This window comes from Dermochelys coriacea, chromosome 1 (assembly GCF_009764565.3).
Source record: "Dermochelys coriacea isolate rDerCor1 chromosome 1, rDerCor1.pri.v4, whole genome shotgun sequence".
Lineage (NCBI taxonomy): Eukaryota > Metazoa > Chordata > Testudines > Dermochelyidae > Dermochelys > Dermochelys coriacea.
Window position 1 is genome coordinate 33,401,587 of NC_050068.2, and position 20,703 is coordinate 33,422,289.

At 43.0% G+C, this 20,703-nt stretch overlaps 1 protein-coding gene across 3 annotated transcripts in view; it reads right to left on the reverse strand.

Annotated features, from left to right (window-relative positions):
* The window catches only part of PDGFD (platelet derived growth factor D), a 193,642-nt gene that overhangs the window by 9,850 nt on the left and 163,089 nt on the right, over positions 1-20,703 (reverse strand). For all 3 annotated transcript variants that reach the window (XM_038387342.2, XM_038387343.2, XM_038387344.2), the window contains one exon: positions 11,643-11,857. In XM_038387342.2, the coding sequence (XP_038243270.1) occupies positions 11,643-11,857 (215 nt within the window). The remainder of the gene's footprint in view (positions 1-11,642; positions 11,858-20,703) is intronic.

Consider the following 20,703-nt stretch of genomic DNA (forward strand, 5'->3'; position numbering starts at 1 on the left):
CTTGGGAACAATATGCTTGGCACTTTTTGTTCTGCTGGTTTGCAAAGAGGTCTCAGGATGGGGTATCCCAGAGACAGAAAATGTACTGCACTACTGATGGGTGGATTGGGTACTGCCAAAAGGATAGTCTAATGCCAGATGCACCAGTTTCACAACTGGACCATTTCTCTGCAGAGTGGGGCAGACCTCTGTGGTACACAGTGGTCATGTCTGATCTGACTTGGACGTGTGTAGACTGATTAATGAGGAGGAATACCTCGCATGCCTCGTGAACTGCCTGAAGCTCGAAAAGGTTGATATACAACATGCATGCCTGCAGAGACCAGGAACACTGAGCTGTATGATTGTCTAGATGTGCTCTCTATCCCAGCATGGTAGGCAACCAGGATGAGAGTCTTTCAGAGGATCCCCCCCTGCCACTTTCTCCTTTCCACCAGGTGAGCAACAAAAGCACATTCGGGGGAAGAGAGACCTTTTTGTTCAAGGAGTCTCTGCTTGGAGCAGAGACCATCCTAAGCCAGTTCTGAAAGCACTGTAAATGTAACCTTGTAAATAGGGAGGTGGATGCGGATATAGGACCTAGCAGGGCCAGGCAGGACCACGTTGTCGTCTGAGGGCTGAGATGAAGCTGGGTGATGAGATCCCTCATAGCGAGGAACGGTCTTGAGGTAAGCAAGCTTTTGCCTTGGTTGAGTTGAGATTCGCTCAAAAAAATTCTATAACTTGTGTAAGGGTTAATGTAGACTTTTCTGCACTTACTTGCAGCTCCAGAGCATGAAAAAGTTCAAGTGAGGAGGCGTTCGCTGCATGATATGACTGACCCATGAGAAGCCAATCATCCAGGTAGGGAAATATTAGGTTGCCTTGCCTGCGAAGTCATGCAGCAATCACAGCGAGTATGTTAGTAAAAACCCTCAGGCCCATCGAGAGGCACTGTACCAGAAGTGCTCTACACCCAAAGTGAACCACAGGAACCTCCTGTGAACTATGTAAATATCTAATTGAGAAAATACATGTCCTTCAAATCCAAGGCCACAAACTAATTGCCTTCATTCAGGGAGGGGATTATTGAGGCTTAAGTGGTCATCCCGAGACATTCAGCTGTTCAAGGTGCAGGATGGGGGTAAGGAAACATCTGGTATCAAAGCCCATCCTTCCCCCTGTGATGAGGGGAGAACAGGCTGTATTGACCCCAGCTGTTTGTTTGAGAATCCTCTCGTGAGAGGGGTCTCTGAAAATAGATGGTGACTGGGGTTTTGGAAGGGGGTGGAGACAGGGACTCTAGCGTGTAGATGGTCAATATGATGTCCAAGACTCATGTGTCCAACTTGATAAGATGCCACATCGAAAGAAAATGGGCTAGGCAGCCACCAAATCGGGGGAAGGTAACAGGTGTTACAGAGACTGATTGATAGCTCTTCGACCTCCCATCAAAATGTCTTCTTGGTAGGTGGCTGGGGCTGAAGGGAGGAGGAGTGTGGTGCTGCATGTCTGCCATGTTGGAGACACTGTCATTTTCTGGAGGGCTCAGAAGTCTTTTGCCAGAAAAAATATTCAGGTGGCAGGTGGTATCTACGAGGAGGAAGCCTGGAATATTTTCTATGGGCTGCTGGGATATATATCCCCAGGAAGTGGGGGTAGCACGAGAATCCTTGAGAGTATGCAAGGACATCTATTTTTTCACTAAAAATGTTGTCCTCAAAAGGGAGATCCTTTACCATCACCTGCACCTCCGTAAGGAACCCTGAGGCCTGCAACCATGAAGCTCATCTCACATCTACTGAGGTAGCTCTAGAATGTGACATAGTGTTCACTGCATCAAGGGACTCTTGGATGGAAGATCTTGTGACCAGTTTTCACTCGTCCAGGATGGACTGGAACTGAGGCCAGTATTCCTATGGCAATTTATTAGCAAATTCCAACAGCTTGCTGTAGTTAATGACGCTGTGCTTTGACATCAACGCATGGTAATTTATTATGTGGAATAATAGGCTGGTCAAAGAGAAATTCTTCCTGCCAAAGAGATCCAATCTCTTGGTTTCCAGAGAGGTGGACCTGGGCTACTGCAGCCTATTCTGTTCTGTAACTGCCTGGACTACGACTGAGTTAAGACTAGGGTAGGAAAGCAAATATCCTGCTACCTTGAAGGGAACTACATACTTTGTCTTGGCTCTATTAGGGGTCAGGGCATAGGTAGCAGGCCTGTGCCAAACTGACTTAATGGACTCCATAATGGTCTGATTGGTACAAAGGGCCACCTTAGAGGGAGGCTTGCCTGGAGGATGTCCAGGAGTATGTGGGTAGCATCCTGAACCTCCTCCAGTGGGATCTGAAGAGATTCAGTGATCCTCCTTGGGAGTTCATGGTACTGCTTGTAGTTGTGCAGAGGTGAGGGAGAGGCTGGTGTCATTACTTCATTCAGGGAGGACAAAGAATGAGCTCCTGCTGGATCCAGCGGTACCAGCTGTACGGTCTCCTCAATCAAAGGCTCCTCTGGGGACTCTGACTCCTCTCTGGAAAAACATTGCTAGGGGTGATGTACAGGGACCTCATACTCTGATGCCCCAAAGTATGGATTCCAGAAGTCCTCATATGACCAGTGACTGAGGTCATAGGAATAGGGAAGTGGGACCCATTGGTCCTTGGCCATTAGTGCAGCTTTGTGAGATCACAACAACATCCAGGTGATTCTGGAAGCTCTGACTGGGCTAATGGTTCTTTGCCAGATTGCTGGTGCCAGATCATTTTTGTCTCACGAATAGGAGTTGGCAGGGTCAATGATATCACATGACCTGACTCTGACTGATCAGAGACAGGAGTTGGTGAGTGGTGCGCTGATGATGCCGGGGCCTCCACCAGATGGCTGGATCTTGGGACCAGGAATACTGAGTTGACAGAGTTGGAACATCGCTCAGCAGAACTGGATTCAAGAGGATCAGAGATTCTGGATCCATATATATTGCAGACCCTCAAAAAAAGTACATCAGATGCTCACCATAGGAGAGCTGGCAGGTGTCTTGAGTTTGACATGGTACCCATGGTGCCCATGGTAGAAGCGGTGGACTTTTGCTGGATTGGTATTGCCAGTGTAGAGGGAGAACATTCCCTTCTGTCTCTGCACAGTGCCAGAATTGAACCTGACCTCTCAGAGTGTGATTTCTGGGCATTAATATCATTGTATCATTGGTACTGGCCTTTCTCTGTGAGCTCCAGATATACCTTGATCTGAATTCTCAGGTGGTGCCAGAGGAATGGGAGAAGTAGACCTCTTATCAGAGGGTTTTTTTGGGTTGTTTTATCCCTCTTCTCGTGAAGGTGTTTACCCTTTCCTACTCAGTCTTCGCAAAAAGAAAAGGAGTACTTGTGGCACCTTAGAGACTAACAAATTTATTAGAGCATAAGCTTTCGTGAGCTACAGCTCACTTCATCGGATGCATTTGGTGGAAAAAACAGAGGGGAGATATATATACACACACAGAGAACATGAAACAATGGGTTTATCATACACACTGTAAGGAGAGTGATCACTTAAGATAAGCCATCACCAGCAGCGGGGGGGGGGGGGAAGAGGAGGAAAACCTCACGAAAGCTTATGCTCTAATAAATTTGTTAGTCTCTAAGGTGCCACAAGTACTCCTTTTCTTTTTGCGAATACAGACTAACACGGCTGCTACTCTGAAACCTACTCAGTCTTGTAACCTAGGAGTCATCCTTTATTCCTCCTGCTGCTTCCTTGCATTTCTATTCTGCCTGTATATAAATCCTGTAAAGCTCTCATTCTCCCCTGTCTTGATCACTGTAACTTACCTCCTTAAGTCTCTCTCTCTCTCTCTCTCTCTCACGTACACACATACACTTCCCATTTAGTTCATACAACACTCCCCTCCCAAAAAAACCCCCAAACAGATCACATTCCTTGCCCACTGGTTGGAGCATATCAATTCCTTTTTGAATCCCTTCTTGTCTCTTACTGCATTGCCCCACCAACTTGTATATACCTTATTTATCCAATTCTCCCATGATTTCCCACACTCCATACTACCGCCTATGCAAGGAAAGCTCTTCCTGAGTGGACACAGGAGACCACTACCCTTTATTCACTTCATTGCTACCTTAAGGCTCACTTCTGCAAAAGCAGTGAGAATGCAGTCAACTAGGTGACATTTTACTGGTTATTAAAGAAAACCTAACATTTATTTATTGTGTCATGCCATACATCAGTGACCACATTACTTTATTGCTGTGACTTTCATCTGTTCTCCCTCATGCTTTTCCTTATTGTCTTGTTACCTCCCCCCATCCCCTGCTACATTGGGTCTGGTGAAATCCATTTTTTTGCAGCTTGTGACAAGGTTCAGTCTTGGCATATGTATTCTGAGATGCCTAGCAGCTACTCGAGTGCAGCACAAAATAAAAAATACCACTGCTAATAATACTCTGATCCTTGTGGCTTGGATCCTTCTCTGCTACCTCTCAGATCCTAAGCCATGCATTGTCCGTCATGAAACTTGGGCAGAGGGGCTCTAAAATTGTTAGAATAGGCGGAAAGAGAAAAGAATATCTGTTAACATTCTGATACACAGTGAAAAAGGCAACAGGCCTTTGCATGACAGACAGGTGAAAAGGTGCAAGAATGGGCCTCAATACTTTCCGTTTTCCTTAAATGTCTCTCAGCTGTCTTGCACAGAACAATGTTTGTGCAGAAGGTTTATATACTGTGACAAACTCTAGTTACTGCCTTAAGGGTGCTCATCCCTCATGGAAACTCATTTCACATCTCATCAGTTACAGCAATGAGATGGGGAAACTGATTTCTTGTTTCTCAGAGGTATGAACATGCTGGGTGGATGGCATAGACTCAGTCCTAGCAGCATAAAGAATTGGACTGAGATCATCCACAGGATTTTTCTTCCCAATGGGCTGACTCTATGCTCGCTTCAATTTTAGAATGTAATATGTCTCTCTGGAACAACCATTCTATTTCCAGTCTATCTCAGCAAGTTAGATGAAAGCAGACACGGACATTTGAGTAAAGTATGCTGCATTCATTTACGTTAATGATTATTGATTTGCCTTTCCTTTGTGAGGAGCCCGGTGCGTGCCTGATGGAATCACTTACCGAAGAACGTGACTGAGAGAAGCTTTTAAATGGAATTAAAGCATACGATGTGAAGACTGGCCAATTTGGATTGCAGGGGTTCATGCTAATCTGTTTTGAATTTTGATTCATGTGTGCTTGTCTGCCTTGAGTTCTGGGCTCCTACAAACCAGTTTTCTTTAATATCATGTTGGAACGATGCAAAATCATCCTGCTTCACAAGGTTTCTGTTCAAAACCATAAAATGGGCAGTCTGCTCAAATCAAGGTCCTGTTTAATTCCAAAGGTTCTTGAGGTTTTTTGGCAAACTTGCCCTAAATTTCAGATTTGTAAGAAAACTTTTATGTCTCACTATTAACATTTTGCAAAGGATTAGAGTAGAGGGGGTATCCGCAATGGGGTATTTTCATATTTTCTGCTGCCTGGTAGCTAATACCTTGCAAATGGACATGAAAGGGCAGAATTTTATACTCTTGGTGGAGCTTCTGTAGAACTAAAGCAGTTGTCTGAGAAAATAAAAGACCACATGACAGCTGCTAGTCATGTTCTTTAGTGTACTAGTGGAGAGTGCTCAGATACTGCAGTGATGGGCATGGTCTAAGAATCTGAAGAGAATAGAAAAGGGATCTAAACAAAAATCAACAATATCAGGAAAAATAACTTTCTCAAACCTCTCTCTCAGCACAAAGAAAAGGAGTACTTGTGGCACCTTAGAGACTAACAAATTTATTTGAGCATAAGCTTTCGTGAGCTACAGCTCACTTCACCGGTTATGCTCAGATAAATTTGTTAGTCTCTAAGGTGCCACAAGTACTCCTTTTCTTTTTGCGAATACAGACTAACATGGCTGCTACTCTGAAATCTCTCAGCACAGTTAGTATTGGATGTACAAAACAACCCCTCGGTTGAGTGCATGCAACTTGCTGGATAACTGGGAGATACTGACTGCAGGGTGGGAAAGCAGAAGGTTGTAGCTGAAAAATGTGCCTTTCCTGGTTCAACCCTAAATAGGAGGCTCACTGAGTGTGAAGTGAAGGCTTTCTCAAGCGCACAGAAAGAAAGGCAGGCATTAAACACTACACAATTTCCTGTGTGAGTGGCCAACTCATGGACACTGTTGCGTAGAAAAATATTCACATATGACAGTGACAGTGGATCCAACAGCAGTCCAATAGTTCAGGCTCCAAGAGATTGTTTAGGCAAAGTTAACAGCAGGAATAACAAAGGCCTTGAGCAGTTTCTCCTATTATGAATATCTTATGAACTACATCATCTCATGACATCTTTTGTTCTATTTGGCATGTAAAATATACTAGACTTAGACTCACCTCTGAATTTGGTCCTTAATCTTTATTCACCTTAAACTGAAGGTGGAGATTTTAAAGGAAATGAACAGCTTTTGTGATGTAAAAATAGGTAAGAAGCCCTGCCCCTTCCATTCATGATTTATCATCTTCTGATTAAACCTCAGTGGGCTTTAGATTAGGCCTCTAAAGTACAATGCAGCTACATGGCTTTAAAACAGATACACCTGAGTCCCTCTCACACTGCCCCCCACTCCCAAACTGTTTCTTAAGTAAAAAGACAGCGAAACACGGAAGAAGAATAAGAAAGAACACAGATGTTTGGCTAATGCTCGGACACAGAAAAACTAAAGCTATTTACAGATGAAAATATTTTGGACTAACATTAATGGACATATCTATAGTGTATGACAAGTGGATTTATTTGCATAACTTGTATTAAAGTTAGTGGGAGGGATATGGCTAAATTGCTGTTTTTTGTGCTGTTCATTCATCCCTAAGGGATACATTTAAATTTATATTTACAAAAGCCAGGTCATTCAAAGCTGAAACACTGTCTTTAACCCATACTGGTCTGACAGACAAAAAGCAGAGTGGAATAAATTAATGAAAAGGGGAAAATAAGAACTCTGAATTTAGTGAGTAAAGTTTTTGGGGAACATAGGCATTGTCAAACTGATTCTGACCAATGTTTAATTATCTGCAATATTTTGGTAGCTGTGTTGGTCCCAGGGCCTGAAGAAGAGGTCTGTGTAGCTCAAAAGCTTGTCTCTTTCACCAACAGAAGTTGGTCTAATAAAAGACATTACCTCACCCACCTTGCCTCTCCAATATTTTATTAGGCTAATATTCTATCACAACAGTACCAGATGCATCAAAATGCCCAATGATGACCAATTATTCAATAGCATGCTTATGGGGGAAGTTTCTTCCTAACTGCTGTCCATAGTTGTCTTACGTTCTGACGTTGATGTGACTGAAGTTCATATTTGTGTGTCTAATCCTCACTGAATCCTTCTACGCCATCTGCTACAATAATATTTTGGGGTAGCTTTTATAGGTTTGTTGCGCAAAAAATCATTTTTGTCATTTATATTTTTAAATGTTTTGCCTTTCTCTTCATTGAGTCTCCCCTTGTTTTTTTGTTAAGGAAAAAAGGTAAAATCGGAGGACCATATATCCCTTCTTTACCATTCATTAATTTTATATACGTCCACCATATCCTCTCTTATTTGTCTACTCTCTAAACAGTTCTAAGCCTTTCAATCTCTCCTCATACAGAAGTTTTCCATTTGTTGCCCTTCTCTGGATCTTTTCTATTTCTGCCATATTCTTCTCAGACTTAATGATCAAAACTGAATGCAGTACTCCAGATGAGGATGAATCACACGTTTATTTAATGGGATGATAAACATTTTCTGTCACTCTCTATTCACACAGTGTAAAGTACTGTTTGCTTTTTTTTACCACCAAGGTATTGAGAAAGTGTTTTCATTAAGCTGTCTACAATGATACCTGGGGCCAAATTCTCCTCTGACTTTCATTCCGTGCACGGAGTTGCATGTCAGGTCAGAATTTCGCCTTCAATCTTTTTTTCTGGCATTGTGACACATCGTGACACATTGTTCCTTCTAACATGCACTGCCTGGCATTTGTCTACACTGCATTTCATCAGCCATTATGTTAAGTACCTCTGAAATTCCTCACAGTCTTTTCTAATCTTGACTCACTTAAATAATTTTGTATTATCTGCAAATTGTGCCACCTCACAGTTCACCAACTTCCAGATCAATAATAAATACTGTAAATTAAATAACACCCAGTCTGAAAGCTTGGGAAAACTGAAAGTTAGCCTCCTTCTATGTTGAAAATTGCCCATTTATTCCTACTCTTTGCTGTCTATCTCCTAAGCAGTTTCTAATCCATGACAGATCATGTCTTGTAGATTGTAAACTCTTAGAAGGAAGGAGCATATCTTTTAAAATTCTCTCTAAATGGTTATACAAAGTTCTGGTGTCATATAAATATTTTTATATAAGCCATACTGGCTTCTTTTTATCAGCTCATATTAATCTAGGGGTATTATAACTCTAGTAGACATTTTTTTCAATTATTTTTTCAATTAATTTACCCAGCCGTGAGATAAGGTTCTCTGATCTGTAATTATAACAGGGTCATACCATGTATCTTTCTTAAAAACTGGTACAATTTTAACTAGGCTCCAGTTCTTTATAGCAGCTGAATTGAAGCCAACTGTACTTTGCAATAAATTTGTGGAAAGACCTTGTGCCTAAGAAAGTGAGTAACGGTGCTGACTACAGCAAGATACAGTGCCTGCTTTCCCACAAACTCTGCCTACGCACCTAGGTCTTGACCTCCAACAACCTCCTGGTATTCCAGCCCTCAGCCTCTACTGAGCTGGTTTTGTAAAGTGAGCAAGCACCTCTCCAGATTAAGAGTCCATCAAACTCCTTTTCATTTGTGACCTAAACAAAGTAGGAAAACAAACTCTTATAGGTGAGTGTGGTGTCTGGCGTGAACTCAACACGGCACACGGCAGCCTACTTAGGGTTGTTTCAATGGACGATAACTTTCAATGATATTTTTCACTCTAAGAAAAGGAGTACTTGTGGCACCTTAGAGACTAACAAATTTATTAGAGTATAAGCTTTCGTGAGCTACAGCTCACTTCATCGGCTTATGCTCTAATAAATTTGTTAGTCTCTAAGGTGCCACAAGTACTCCTTTTCTTTTTGTGAATACAGACTAACACGGCTGCTACTCTGAAACCTGTCATTTTTCACTCTGTTGCTGTAAATACTCTTTTGGAAGCTTGAATATAAAGTGTTCTTTCCTTGTTGATTTTTAAACCTCCCTTCCCCCTACTTGTGACTGAAATTAATTAAAAATGAATATGGTGAGTTTTGTTCTTATGAGACAAATGCTGCCGCACACAAAATGGCTGAATGGAAAAAGATAGGACAAAAATAATCAAAAGCCTCTGACGTGCAGGGGAATTGGAAGGGCAGAATCCTGCAGTGGAGTCAAAGGTGCTTAGTTTGTCCTATCCAGTTGTGGTCTTAAGCGAGGCAGGCACATCAAGGGTGAAAAGCAGTTAGACAGAATTATGCTGTGAGAAAAGCAGCACCCCCTCCCTAGACTAGAAAATCCCAATAAGCCTAGAAGGAGTTTGCACTGGTATAACATACACCTTCTTCTGGCCCTCTCGGTGGCTATGTCACACCAGTTTAGGACCCGATCTTGCAATCTGATCCAGGAGAGTGGGTTTGTGCACCTGCATGGAGCCCGGATAGATCCAATTGCAGGATCAGAGCCTCCTGGGACTTTTTCTAGATTTCCTTAGACTTACATAGAGTCCCACTCACTTTCCAACATGTAACTCACCTCCCCAACCCTGCTAAATCACCACTTCTAAATTTGGTTCACTGAGTCTAAATTGGTGTAATTCACAATTCACACAGCAAGGGGGCAGCACAGAGGAATGCTGCAAGAAAAGTAATTAACAGGAAGGTGTAAGAAAGGGAAACTGCAACCCTACCGAAATTTACATCTTCTTATGCTGTCTTTGAAACCCTTAGCATAAAATTTATACCAAATTAGGCTCCCTTGCAGATCAATAGAATTGGTGTGTGTAGGTCTAAGAAAGCCTAAGGCTTTATCTATGTTAAAAGTTACACTGGTTTAACTAAAATAGTTTTTAAAAGCAAAGGCCTTTATGGACGCTTAAAATCAATTTAAACTGAGCTTATATAATTTTAGATGAATTCTGTTTGGTGTGCTAACAGAACTAGTGCACCTTTTAATATAGACAAGGCCCAAGTGAACACAAGGGAGACTGTTCTACACTATAGTACATTACCTCTCAGTGTGGGTGCTGTATATTGTATTAGACATATATACATACTATAACCTTAGATCCTGTCTATATATGTTTGACATACATTTAAGGCCTGATTTTCAGAGTTGCTGAACATTTCTAGACGCAACTCATTTTACTGGGGACTGAGGGGGCTCAGCATCTTCGAATAAGAGGCTATTAATATGTGTTAAATATATACGTAATTCCTTGCCATTCCTTGCACTTATATAGGTACATCTCTGCCTGTGCTGTGTCACTGATCTTTGCTCTTTTCTATGGAATAAGGTATTTTTCTTAGCCATGCTCCCGAGTGACTTAGGTAGAACTTAGAAAGTTCCTATTTGTTTTTCTGCCCATTTAGGCATTAATACTGCACTCATTGCCATTGTGTGCAAGTGTCAATTTCAGGGTACGTTTCACCAAACATGTTGCCCCCAAAGAGTGAGCCTTATTGTATCTCACATGCAGTTTTAAATGCCTTCAGAGGAGTTTGCCGATCCTTAATGCTGTAGAAGAGGGGTGGGCAAACTTTTTGGCCTGAGGGCCACATCAGGGTTGCAGAAACGGTATGGAGGACTGGGTAGGGAAGGCTGTGACTTCCCCAAACCCTAACCCTATCCGCCCCCTCCCACTTCCCGCCCCCTGACTGCACCCCCGAGAAACCCCAATGCATCCAACCCCACTACTCCTTGTCCCCTGACCATCCCCTCCTGGGACCTCCTGCCCCTAAGCGCTCCCCCACGACCCCACCCAGTATCCAACCCCCCCGCTCCCTGACTGCCCCAACCCCGTCCACATCCCCGCCCCCTGAGAGGCCCCCCCAGACCCCACCGCCTATCCAACCTCCACTCTAAAGCCCCTTTCAGAATGTGCCCCTGCGAACGTGAGCAGAGGAGTCAGGAGGAGCAGAGGCAGCCAGAGAGAAGCGGTGGTTTCCCCTTCAAAGCGCCGCTTCTCTCCAGCCGGCTGCCCAGTGCTCCTCCTGAGTCCTCTGCCCACGTGCACCGGTCTCCCGCCACCTGCCCCGCCCGCCAGCTCCTCTGAGGCTGTGGGTGAGCCTCCCTTCCTGCTCTCCCCTGCCCCTGCAGTGCAGTGCCCTCCTGTGCTGAGGCTGCAGGGGAGGGGGGAAAGCGGGGGAGGGGCCGGGGACTAGCCTCCCCGACCGGGAGCTCAAGGGCCGTGCGGGCCAGTCCTGCAGGCTGGATGTGGTCTGCGGGCCATAGTTTGCTCACTTCTGCTGTAGAAGCACCACCATAATCACCGATGGCAGCACACACAGCTCTGGGAATAGTATTTCCGAGTCTGCTTTAGCATGGAACCCACAGGGGAATTACAAAGACGACACATAAGAATGAAATACCTCATGATATTTTTTCACTGTTTTCCCTGCTGTGCATGTGCAGGATCTCCAGTTTACTGTTCCACAGCCACAATTCCCCCCACAGCGCTGGACCAGGAAGCAGCGGGGAAAGAACACTACGTTTGTCAGCTTCAGTTCCTCCCTTAAATTGACAGAGTAGTTCCTTGGAGTGCAGCTGTAACGTTTCACATCATCATTCAGTCTGTCCAGGTCGACTGCAAAGCAAAAGTGGACTTTGTAAGGTTGAGTAGGAAGTGTCTTAGAGTGAATTGCTCTCTTGCGTGGGAAGTTACAACACAGGGTTGTGCACCTGCAACATCATTCAGAAAATAAATGAAGTGTCAGTGTGATTTCTCTAAAGGTAAATATTAAGAACCCAGTTTTTAATGTGATTGCACATGGTAATCTTGGCCCTGATTCTGTTGCACTGAAGCCCACGGCAAAACGCCCATTGACTTTAATGATGCTAGATCAGAGTCATAGTGGGTAAAGCACTGGGATGGAAGTCAGGAGACGGGGTTCTATTCCTTGTTCTGTCACTGACCTGCTGTGTGACTTGAGGAAAGTCTCTTCACTGCTCTGCGCCTCTGTTTCCTCTCCCACCATTTGTCTTGTCTCTTTAGATGTAAACGTTCTGAGACAGGGATTGTCTCTTATTATGTGTTTATACAGCACTTAGCACAATGCAGTCACAATTTGAGTTACAACATATAGTTGCTACTGTAATACCACTAAATAATGTAATATCAAAGTCTAAATATAATTTAAAATGTTTGTCAAATACTCTTACTTCATTGAAATTTCCATGCACAGGTTTTCCATTGTGGTGAGTCATCTGATGTAAAAATACAGTCAACAGTGGTTTGAAGAATAATTATAATTCATGGTTCTAAAATCCATACAATGTTATAAAAATTCCCTAAAGCCAATTTTATAATTAAAAAAAAGAGGACTAAAAATTACCTATTTTAGTTTTGGAAGTTTTTTTTTTAAGTTTTTCATCTTTTCTGTTGGATTCTGCCCCTCAATTTGTTGATGAAAAGTTGAACAATATATTGATAGATGGAGGGAGCTGACTAATACAATTTTGCAGCTTCCCTGCATCAAGCAAAAGTATAATCTCTGAACTGAAAATTGTAGCTGGTAGGAAAAGACACATTCAAATGCATTGTAAATTAATTTCTAATTGATAAAATGTAAAATCTATACCTTGAGAATGAGTCACAATTTGCACTGGAGAAGCCACCAAGTCACTGCATTAACACTGATTTACACAATCTGCAGGGGAAGCAGTGATTGGTAAATAGCATGCACCTTTAAATTGTGGCTTTGAAATATTTATTTATCCAAGATACATATGCCTGGTGACTATGTAAATGACATTAGCACCAGTGGACACACTCAAGTCTAGTTCATTTTTCATGCAATGTGTTAACCCAGTTGGAGGAAAATTAGCAGATAAGTCAGGATTTTGGATATGTTTTAACAGTTGTGATACCATGAAAATCATCTCACCATGAAAGCTCAGCTGTTCTCTCAAGAGAGCTAGTATCCCTACAAAGAAGATACATAGCTTCCTCTGGAGAGTAGCACAAAATCATTGGGAGTTATCAGTACATGCATGCATTGAGAGGAAAATACACTCCAAATGCACATAGCTAGTTCTCAGAAGAATAAAAAAAACTGATGTCTTTGTTTCAACAGACGATATTTTGTTCTTTCTTGTCACTCTTCAAATCCACTCCCTCTCACTATGGTTCCCACGGGCTAATTTTTTTCATAGGGAAGAAGGTTCCCTCTGCCCCCAGCTCCCATAATTCCCATCAGCACTTTCCACACTCAGCTCTGTTTAAAGATCAAGCAAAGCTCAGTTTGTTCACTATCACTTTAACCAACTCGCAATCAGAAAAACTGACCAAATGGAGATGGTGCAGATTTTATAGTCATGATCAGTGGTATCTCCGGCGGGCGTGGGGGAAGGCCCAGTGCATCAATATACTGTACCACATCAATCCAAGGTGGAGAATTCTGGAACAAGTAGTATAAGGTTGGAATGGGCTGGATAGATGTGAGCTGCAATGAAGGTGTGGAATGGGGAAGCTTGTATGGTGCCTACCCATGCTATCCAACATGTGTGTTAGAATATCTCTACAGTGCTGGAGTCTAAACTCTTAAAATATAAGGAGGGAAACAGTCTTGCATGGATTATTTAATGTTAGCTTAAGCCATTAGGGTGGCATTTGTGAATGGGACATCTGTAGATGAATTTAGAATAAAATACACAACTCAAAATTCAGCACTGGGCTTTAGGGACATGTGCTGACATAATGCAGGTCACAGGGCTGCCAGCAACGGGTCATTCACCTAGAGAGGGCTTGCTGCAGCGCAGTGCACCGATATCCCAACTGGCCATCACAGTTCTAAAAGAAGATGAGCTGGCAGGGGAGGGGGCATCCAGAGAATGAGCTGACTCACTGCAACACCCATTTGGCCTCCACCCGTAGAGCATCTATCCTTTAAAGGCACCCTCCTCTGCTGGCGCTCACAGGGAGTGTGGCAGTAGACACACCAACTTTCCTCCACCTTGGTCAAATCTCTCCTGGGGCACAGCATTTGCCACTGTTGCGGGGGTACATTGAACTAGTCTGGATTATTACTGTAATGAGTTCATCATGGGATTATGTTTTAACATTCAGACTGCAGCTGATGGAGAATGAGGCTGCCCAATTATTAAGGATGACAGCATATTACATGAGTCACATTGTGGCAGCCACAACTAGCCAAAGGTCTTAAGACCCCTGGTTTAAAGGCCAAGGCATTCTCCATAAAAGGTCTTCAATTCTGGAGAGTACTTCGCCCACTGACCTGCCACAGCCTTGATTTGGTGTCCTTTAAAACTTTAGAAGGCCTTTTCTCTCCAGGCTTTTTCTGAGCTAGGGACCATGGAGAGAAAGGGGAGATAGTGCTGAGTTAATGGGAGGATGTAGTGGAATAATTGCGTTCTTGGGTATTTCAGGGGGGTTGTAATTTAATGACAATGATGCAAAGTGATAGGACTGGTTATTTATAGCAAAGGCATCTCCCCACAGCTTTGGATGGGTAAATTTATAAAGAACTCTAAATTAATTAATGAAATAATAGATTTTAGTTAGCTATATTTTTCTAGCATTAGCCACTGGGAAAAAATAAGAGGAATATTCCAAGATGAATGCACAAAGATGCTTTGGATCCGCATCTAGATTTTTCCATAGTGCTAAGCACCTACTGATTCCACTGATTTCATTTAGCATTGCAAATGCTCAGCACTTCTGAATCTTATACTTTTGTAATCACAGTCCAGATATAAAGGGATTAAGAAGTGCACAGGTCACCCACTACAAATGTCACCTAGAAATAATACTGAAGTTCATTTTGGATTCTACCCTAGCAAGGTGGGACAAACTGAGCAGGAAACATACATGCTCTTAACAGAAATGCCACATTCTGATCCTATCACAGAGATACACAAGAACTGCTCCCAGTACTTAAGTGACTTTAAAACACCATTTGTAAATCATTAGCAAAAGAAAGAAAGTTCTCTAAAGAACTCCCTCTCCAGAAAGCCCAGATCTGAGCTTTTCTTTTTGTCTCAGAATTGTTTTACATTCTACTTTACTTTTACTTTACTTTCCAGTTCATTTCCTCATTCATATAACAATGAGATCTTAAGGTAACTGAGTCTTGGTGTGAAATCCTGCTGCTTTCCTTATCAAGGGATTGAAACCACTGGGGTCCTTAATTTAAAACTGGAACTAAAAGGTTCTTCAGATGGGCTGCAAATAGCTTCAAAACATTATTGCAGAATTTTTGCACAGGGCATTCATTTTATAAGGACAGGTTTCAGAGTAGCAGCTGTGTTAGTCTGATCCATAAAAAGAAAAGGAGTACTTGTGGCACCTTAGAGACGAACAAATTTATTAGTTAGTCTCTAAGGTGCCAAAAGTACTCCTTTTCATTTTAGAAGCAAAGGGAGCCATTGAAGACTACAACAGAGCAGCAAGCTCAGAGATAAAGCATTAGACCCCCATTTTAAGCACCTACTTAAATCCATTCCTACTGAGGGCAGCTCTTAAATATGTGCTTAACTTGAAACATTGATTTCAGTCAGATTTAAGCACTGTTTAAAATTAAGCATGTGATTAAATGCCATCCCAAACAGGGATATTTTATTGAATCAGAGGTCATAGGCTATTATTGCTGCTAAGTTGAAAAGGGGCTTGTTCGTATGGGTCACAAGGACCTGGGAAGAGAGACCTCTGCTGCTAGCCACAGTCTGTTTTCAAATCCAAGGAGGATCTTGTTACGCATTTTTTTTTAAAAACATTCTGGTGTAGGTACTGATATGGCCCCATCACTGTAGCATATTACCCTCACAATATCCCTGTGAGGTGGGAAAGTGCTAGTTTCCCATTGTGTAGCTGGGGAACTGGGATGCAGGGAAATTGAGTGACTCATCCAAGACATAAATCAATCAGTTAGAAATCCGTTTCTTCTGGCCTCCTGTTCTGAGTGCACTAACGTGCACTTTTTGGGCTAAAAATTCCAACACTCACACACTCCTAATTTAAGTAGCTGAACATATATTTGTGTACAAGCATACTTGCACACATGTGGGTAATAGATTATTGAAAAGCATTAGCAAGTATTTTGCAGGTGTCAGCACATACACCAGTTCAGTGTACACCTGAACATTGCATTGCATTAATGGACCAACATTTCAATTCCTAAAATCCAGGTTCCCTTGACATACAGGGCTAGATTCACAAAGAGACATAGGTGTGGTGGTGAGCAGTGTCACCAGGCCTAACTTTTACGTGTCTAGAAAAATCACTGGGATTCACAAAGACTGTGTGTAGGCACTCAAGGTTTCTATACAATAAATTGAGGGCGATAAGTGCCTAAGAATATGATTCACAAAAGCCAGAACACTAGGCCGCTCCCAACCTAAACTAGCCAATGGGAAATGCCAAGGAGAGGGGTGTGTCCTAAAGCCTGTCAGGGAATTCAGCTGTGAATCCTCTGGTGGAGTCTGGCACCGAGGGAATTTCTTGCCACTGCTGCCACCACCTCCTGATAACTCTTAATCCCATAGTTAGGGCACTCACTTAGGATGTGGGAGACCCCCGGCAGTTCAAGTAAACTCTCTCCACCTGACGGGGGATCTGCCACCTCTCAGGTGAGTGCCCGAACCACTTGGCTATAGATATTCTGATGTGGGGCTACCTCAGTTTCTCCTGTTGGAGTTGTTCCCCTGTGGATAAATAATTAGTTACTCGAGCAGGAGGACTGGATCCTGGTTCTCCCACAGCTTGGGGATGCTCTAACACCAACTATAAAGTCATTCTCCTACATATGTGCTCACTCTCTCTGGCCCCAAACCCCTTTTTCTTAATCCAAAGCAGAACAACTTTCCAGGTGAATACCTGAACTACTTGGCTAAAAGGTCCCCTTCCCCCAAGCATAGCTAATGGATCTGGCCCCACAGGTGAGTTAGGTAGAGGAATCCCTGTCTTTCCCAGTTTGTGAATCACTCTGTGGCTTAGGCATCCAGATGCCTACAGTGAGGCAGCATTGCGCATGCTCAGACACAGACACGGAGGCAGACAGGGAATTTTCACTGAAAAAACTTGGGCACTGATTGAGTTTAGGCACACACAAGGTTCGGCGGCAGCTGAGTGCATGGTTTTGTGAAAACCACTGATGCCTGATTCTTGGATTTAGGAACCTAGCTCCCTTTGTGAATGTAGCCCACAGGTGTGTATGTGAGGCACAATAAGCCACTGCAATTTTCAACAGCACAGAAGCTACTATTAAGTTGCTGAGGATTCAGCCCTATATTTACTTAACAGAGCCAAATAATCCATTGGTGTAAACTAACATAATTCCATTGGTCTCAGTGAAGTTATTCTGTTTTACCCCAACTAAGGAGCTGACCCATAGTTGTAAAGCCTGAATAAATGTCTAATAGTAACCGATACTTTCTTTTACATTTTTAATCTAGTGACACTAACTGCTTTGTTCAATATAAATGAAGTATATTTGAGAACTTTATTAAATCTTTTAGTGGCAACTGGAAGAAAAGGATGCTGCATTTGGATTTCCACTTTACTCATAGTTTCCAGATAAAACCCTCTGATACAGAGAGTTTGAGAGAGCAGAAATTTCTCTGGGATTATAGCTGTCCACGAGAACAAAGGTTCACAATACATGTTCCTGTTACAAGCTGGGACACCAATTACATCCAGAGAGTGGGTCAAGTAGTGTGAACAGGCCCAACTCATCACTGTTGCAAATGGATGCAGCGCCACGCCAGTGGTAAATATGACATCACAGGCTTCACCCGCCTTTAAAAAAGGTTCCCAAGAAAAGCTTTCTGTTGCCGTGCAGCTTGCTCTAAGTGTCCTCAGTAACCTCACATACAGTAACAGGAAACAGAGGTTCTGAGTCTTCTTTTTGCCTGGTGGTGCTCCACCCCAAGGCCCTGCCCAAACTCTGCCCCCCCCCAAAACCATGCCCTCGCTCTGCCTCTTCCTGCTCCCGCTCCACCCCTTCCCCTGAGGTTCCACCCTCACTTCACCTCTTCCTGCCCCACTCTGCCCCTCCCCCAAGGCTCCGCCATCACTCGCCTCTTCCTGCCCCGCTCTAACCCCATCCCCGAGGCCCCACCCTACCGCTGCTCCCTGCTCTCTGCCCTCCCCCAAACACATCCCTCCCAACCACCAAACAGCTGATTGGTGGCAGCTGCCTGAATAGCTGTGGCCGGTGAATGCTGAGCACACTTTTTTTTTTCCTGTGGGTGCTCCAGTCCCACAGCACCCATGGAGTTGGCACCGATGACAGGAAATATCCCATTTGCCACAGTGGGGAAGAATATGCATAATCACTGGGCCTCAGTTATATTATGAAATGATTGGGCACTTTGGAAAGTATAGATAAAGTAATTCCTGACTAAGGGCATGGCTACACTTGCAGATGTAGAGTGCTTTGAGTTAAACCTGCCTTCGTAGAGCGCAGTAGGGAAAGTGCTGCAATCTGTCCACAATGACAGCTACAAGCGCACTGGCGTGGCAACATTAGCAGCTCTTGCAATGGCCACAAAAAGCAGTGCATTGCGGTAGCTATCCCAGCACGCAAGTGGCTGCAACATGCTTTTCAAATGGGGTGGAGTGGGGTAGAGTGCGACAGGGAGTGTGTTGTGTGTATGTGGGGGGAGAAAGAGTGGGTTTTTGGGGGGCATGAGAGCATGTTAGCATGCTGTCTTGTAAGTTCAGATAGCAGCAGACCACACCCTCACCCCACCCCCTCTCTCTCACACACAGCATTCCACACTAATGGTTGCTTTGTCTCAGAGCAGATAAGCAGCCGGCTGCCAGAAACTGAGCTTTCAAATGACATATCTGCATTCTGACAGCGAGTTCAAAACAATGAAAAGAGTGGCCACTTGACTTAAGGGAATTATGGGATGTTTCCTGAGGCTGATCAGAGTGCAGTAAAGCAACACCTCGTTCACACTGGCGCTGCGGTGCTCCAGCAGGGGCGCAGCAAACATTATTCCACTTGCCGAGGGGGAGTACCAGCAGCGCTGTAGCTGAGGAGTCAGAGTGCTCTATTTGCCTTGCCAGTGTGGATGGGTAGTGAGCTACTGCACCTGGGGCTCCTTTTTTGTGCTGAAACTCGCAAGTGTAGCCAAGGCCAAGGGTAGAGGGGTATTCTGTTTGTTCAGGGCTTACAGTAGGATGCGTGCATTTAGATAATTAGCAGTTCTTTGAGATGATATGTCATGAACTCAGAGTATACATATTTGCCATTAAAGCAGAGGCCATTTTGAATTTGTGCTGTTTGTATTTAATGTCTGATGCACTGTAACTTGCTGGCAACTATCCCAGAACCTTTCAAGGAAGAATACATGGATGTTTGCGGTAATTTACTGGCGACTGTTTGCAAACCCCTGAGAAATGAAATTCTTCAGTTCACATTTTAATTTCTTGCTAAATAATTTTAATTAATGATAAATAGAAGCTGTGGTTACATGCACAGTGAACTGCCCTAATTTTGGGAATTGATATATTCATTTGGCCATTTCTTCATATATGTTGGGAAAATTCCATCCAGACTTGTGGTCCCTGTGCTTCTTTCTCTTTCCCCCCTTCAGAGCAGAGCCTAGTTTGTTTATTTATGTAACTTGTAAAGCTGTCACTGTAGACAGATGTTATCTTAGGAATGTCCCACCTGATTAATTTCTTCTGATAGCCAAAGGCTTTTTGCATATGATTGTCCCAAAATAAAATAAGCAAAGAGAAAAAGTGTAGGGGCTCAGGCCTGTGCAGCCTCCTCCAGTGTCAGAATGTATGTTCCCATTTACTGAGATTATTTGTGAATTAGAATTTCTTTTTGAAGCTGAACCCTTTCTCTACACATCTTCCCTAGACTTTTGCATCTACTTCTGTTTTGAGAAATAGCTTAAGCCTGCCTTCTTCCTAGATCTTTGTATCTAAGGCCAATTCAAAGTCAATACTTTTGCTGTAAAGAAAGGTTTTTTTTCACTTCTGAAGCAATTTTCATATATACATAATACTTAGTAAGGATTTTTTAAAAATAAAGATAGATAGAGATTAAGTGAGAAAAGTTCAGTGCTATGTAATGACAGAGAACACATGCTTTGTCTAGAAGTACCCCCTCCTTTGCACAGGATGGCTCTTCTCTTTTTACATCCACTGCTACAGTAATAAAGTAATTATGAAATAATGGGCTAGTTGTGATAACCATTCTAGGAACCTGTCTATTAAACATGGCCAAATTATTATGACATTGAGGTCAACCATGAAATATTATTGCAAATATACAGAAAATTATTTTGCTACTGATCTACTCTATATGGTACAACCGTCTCTTCATAATAACTTAGGATAACTTCAAGGCTGGATATTCATATGCTTCGAGTTTCCTGTTTTAAGATATAGCTCTGACTATCAAACCTTTCAAATTTTTTTAAAAATCACACCAAAGATTGTTTCTAGTATTT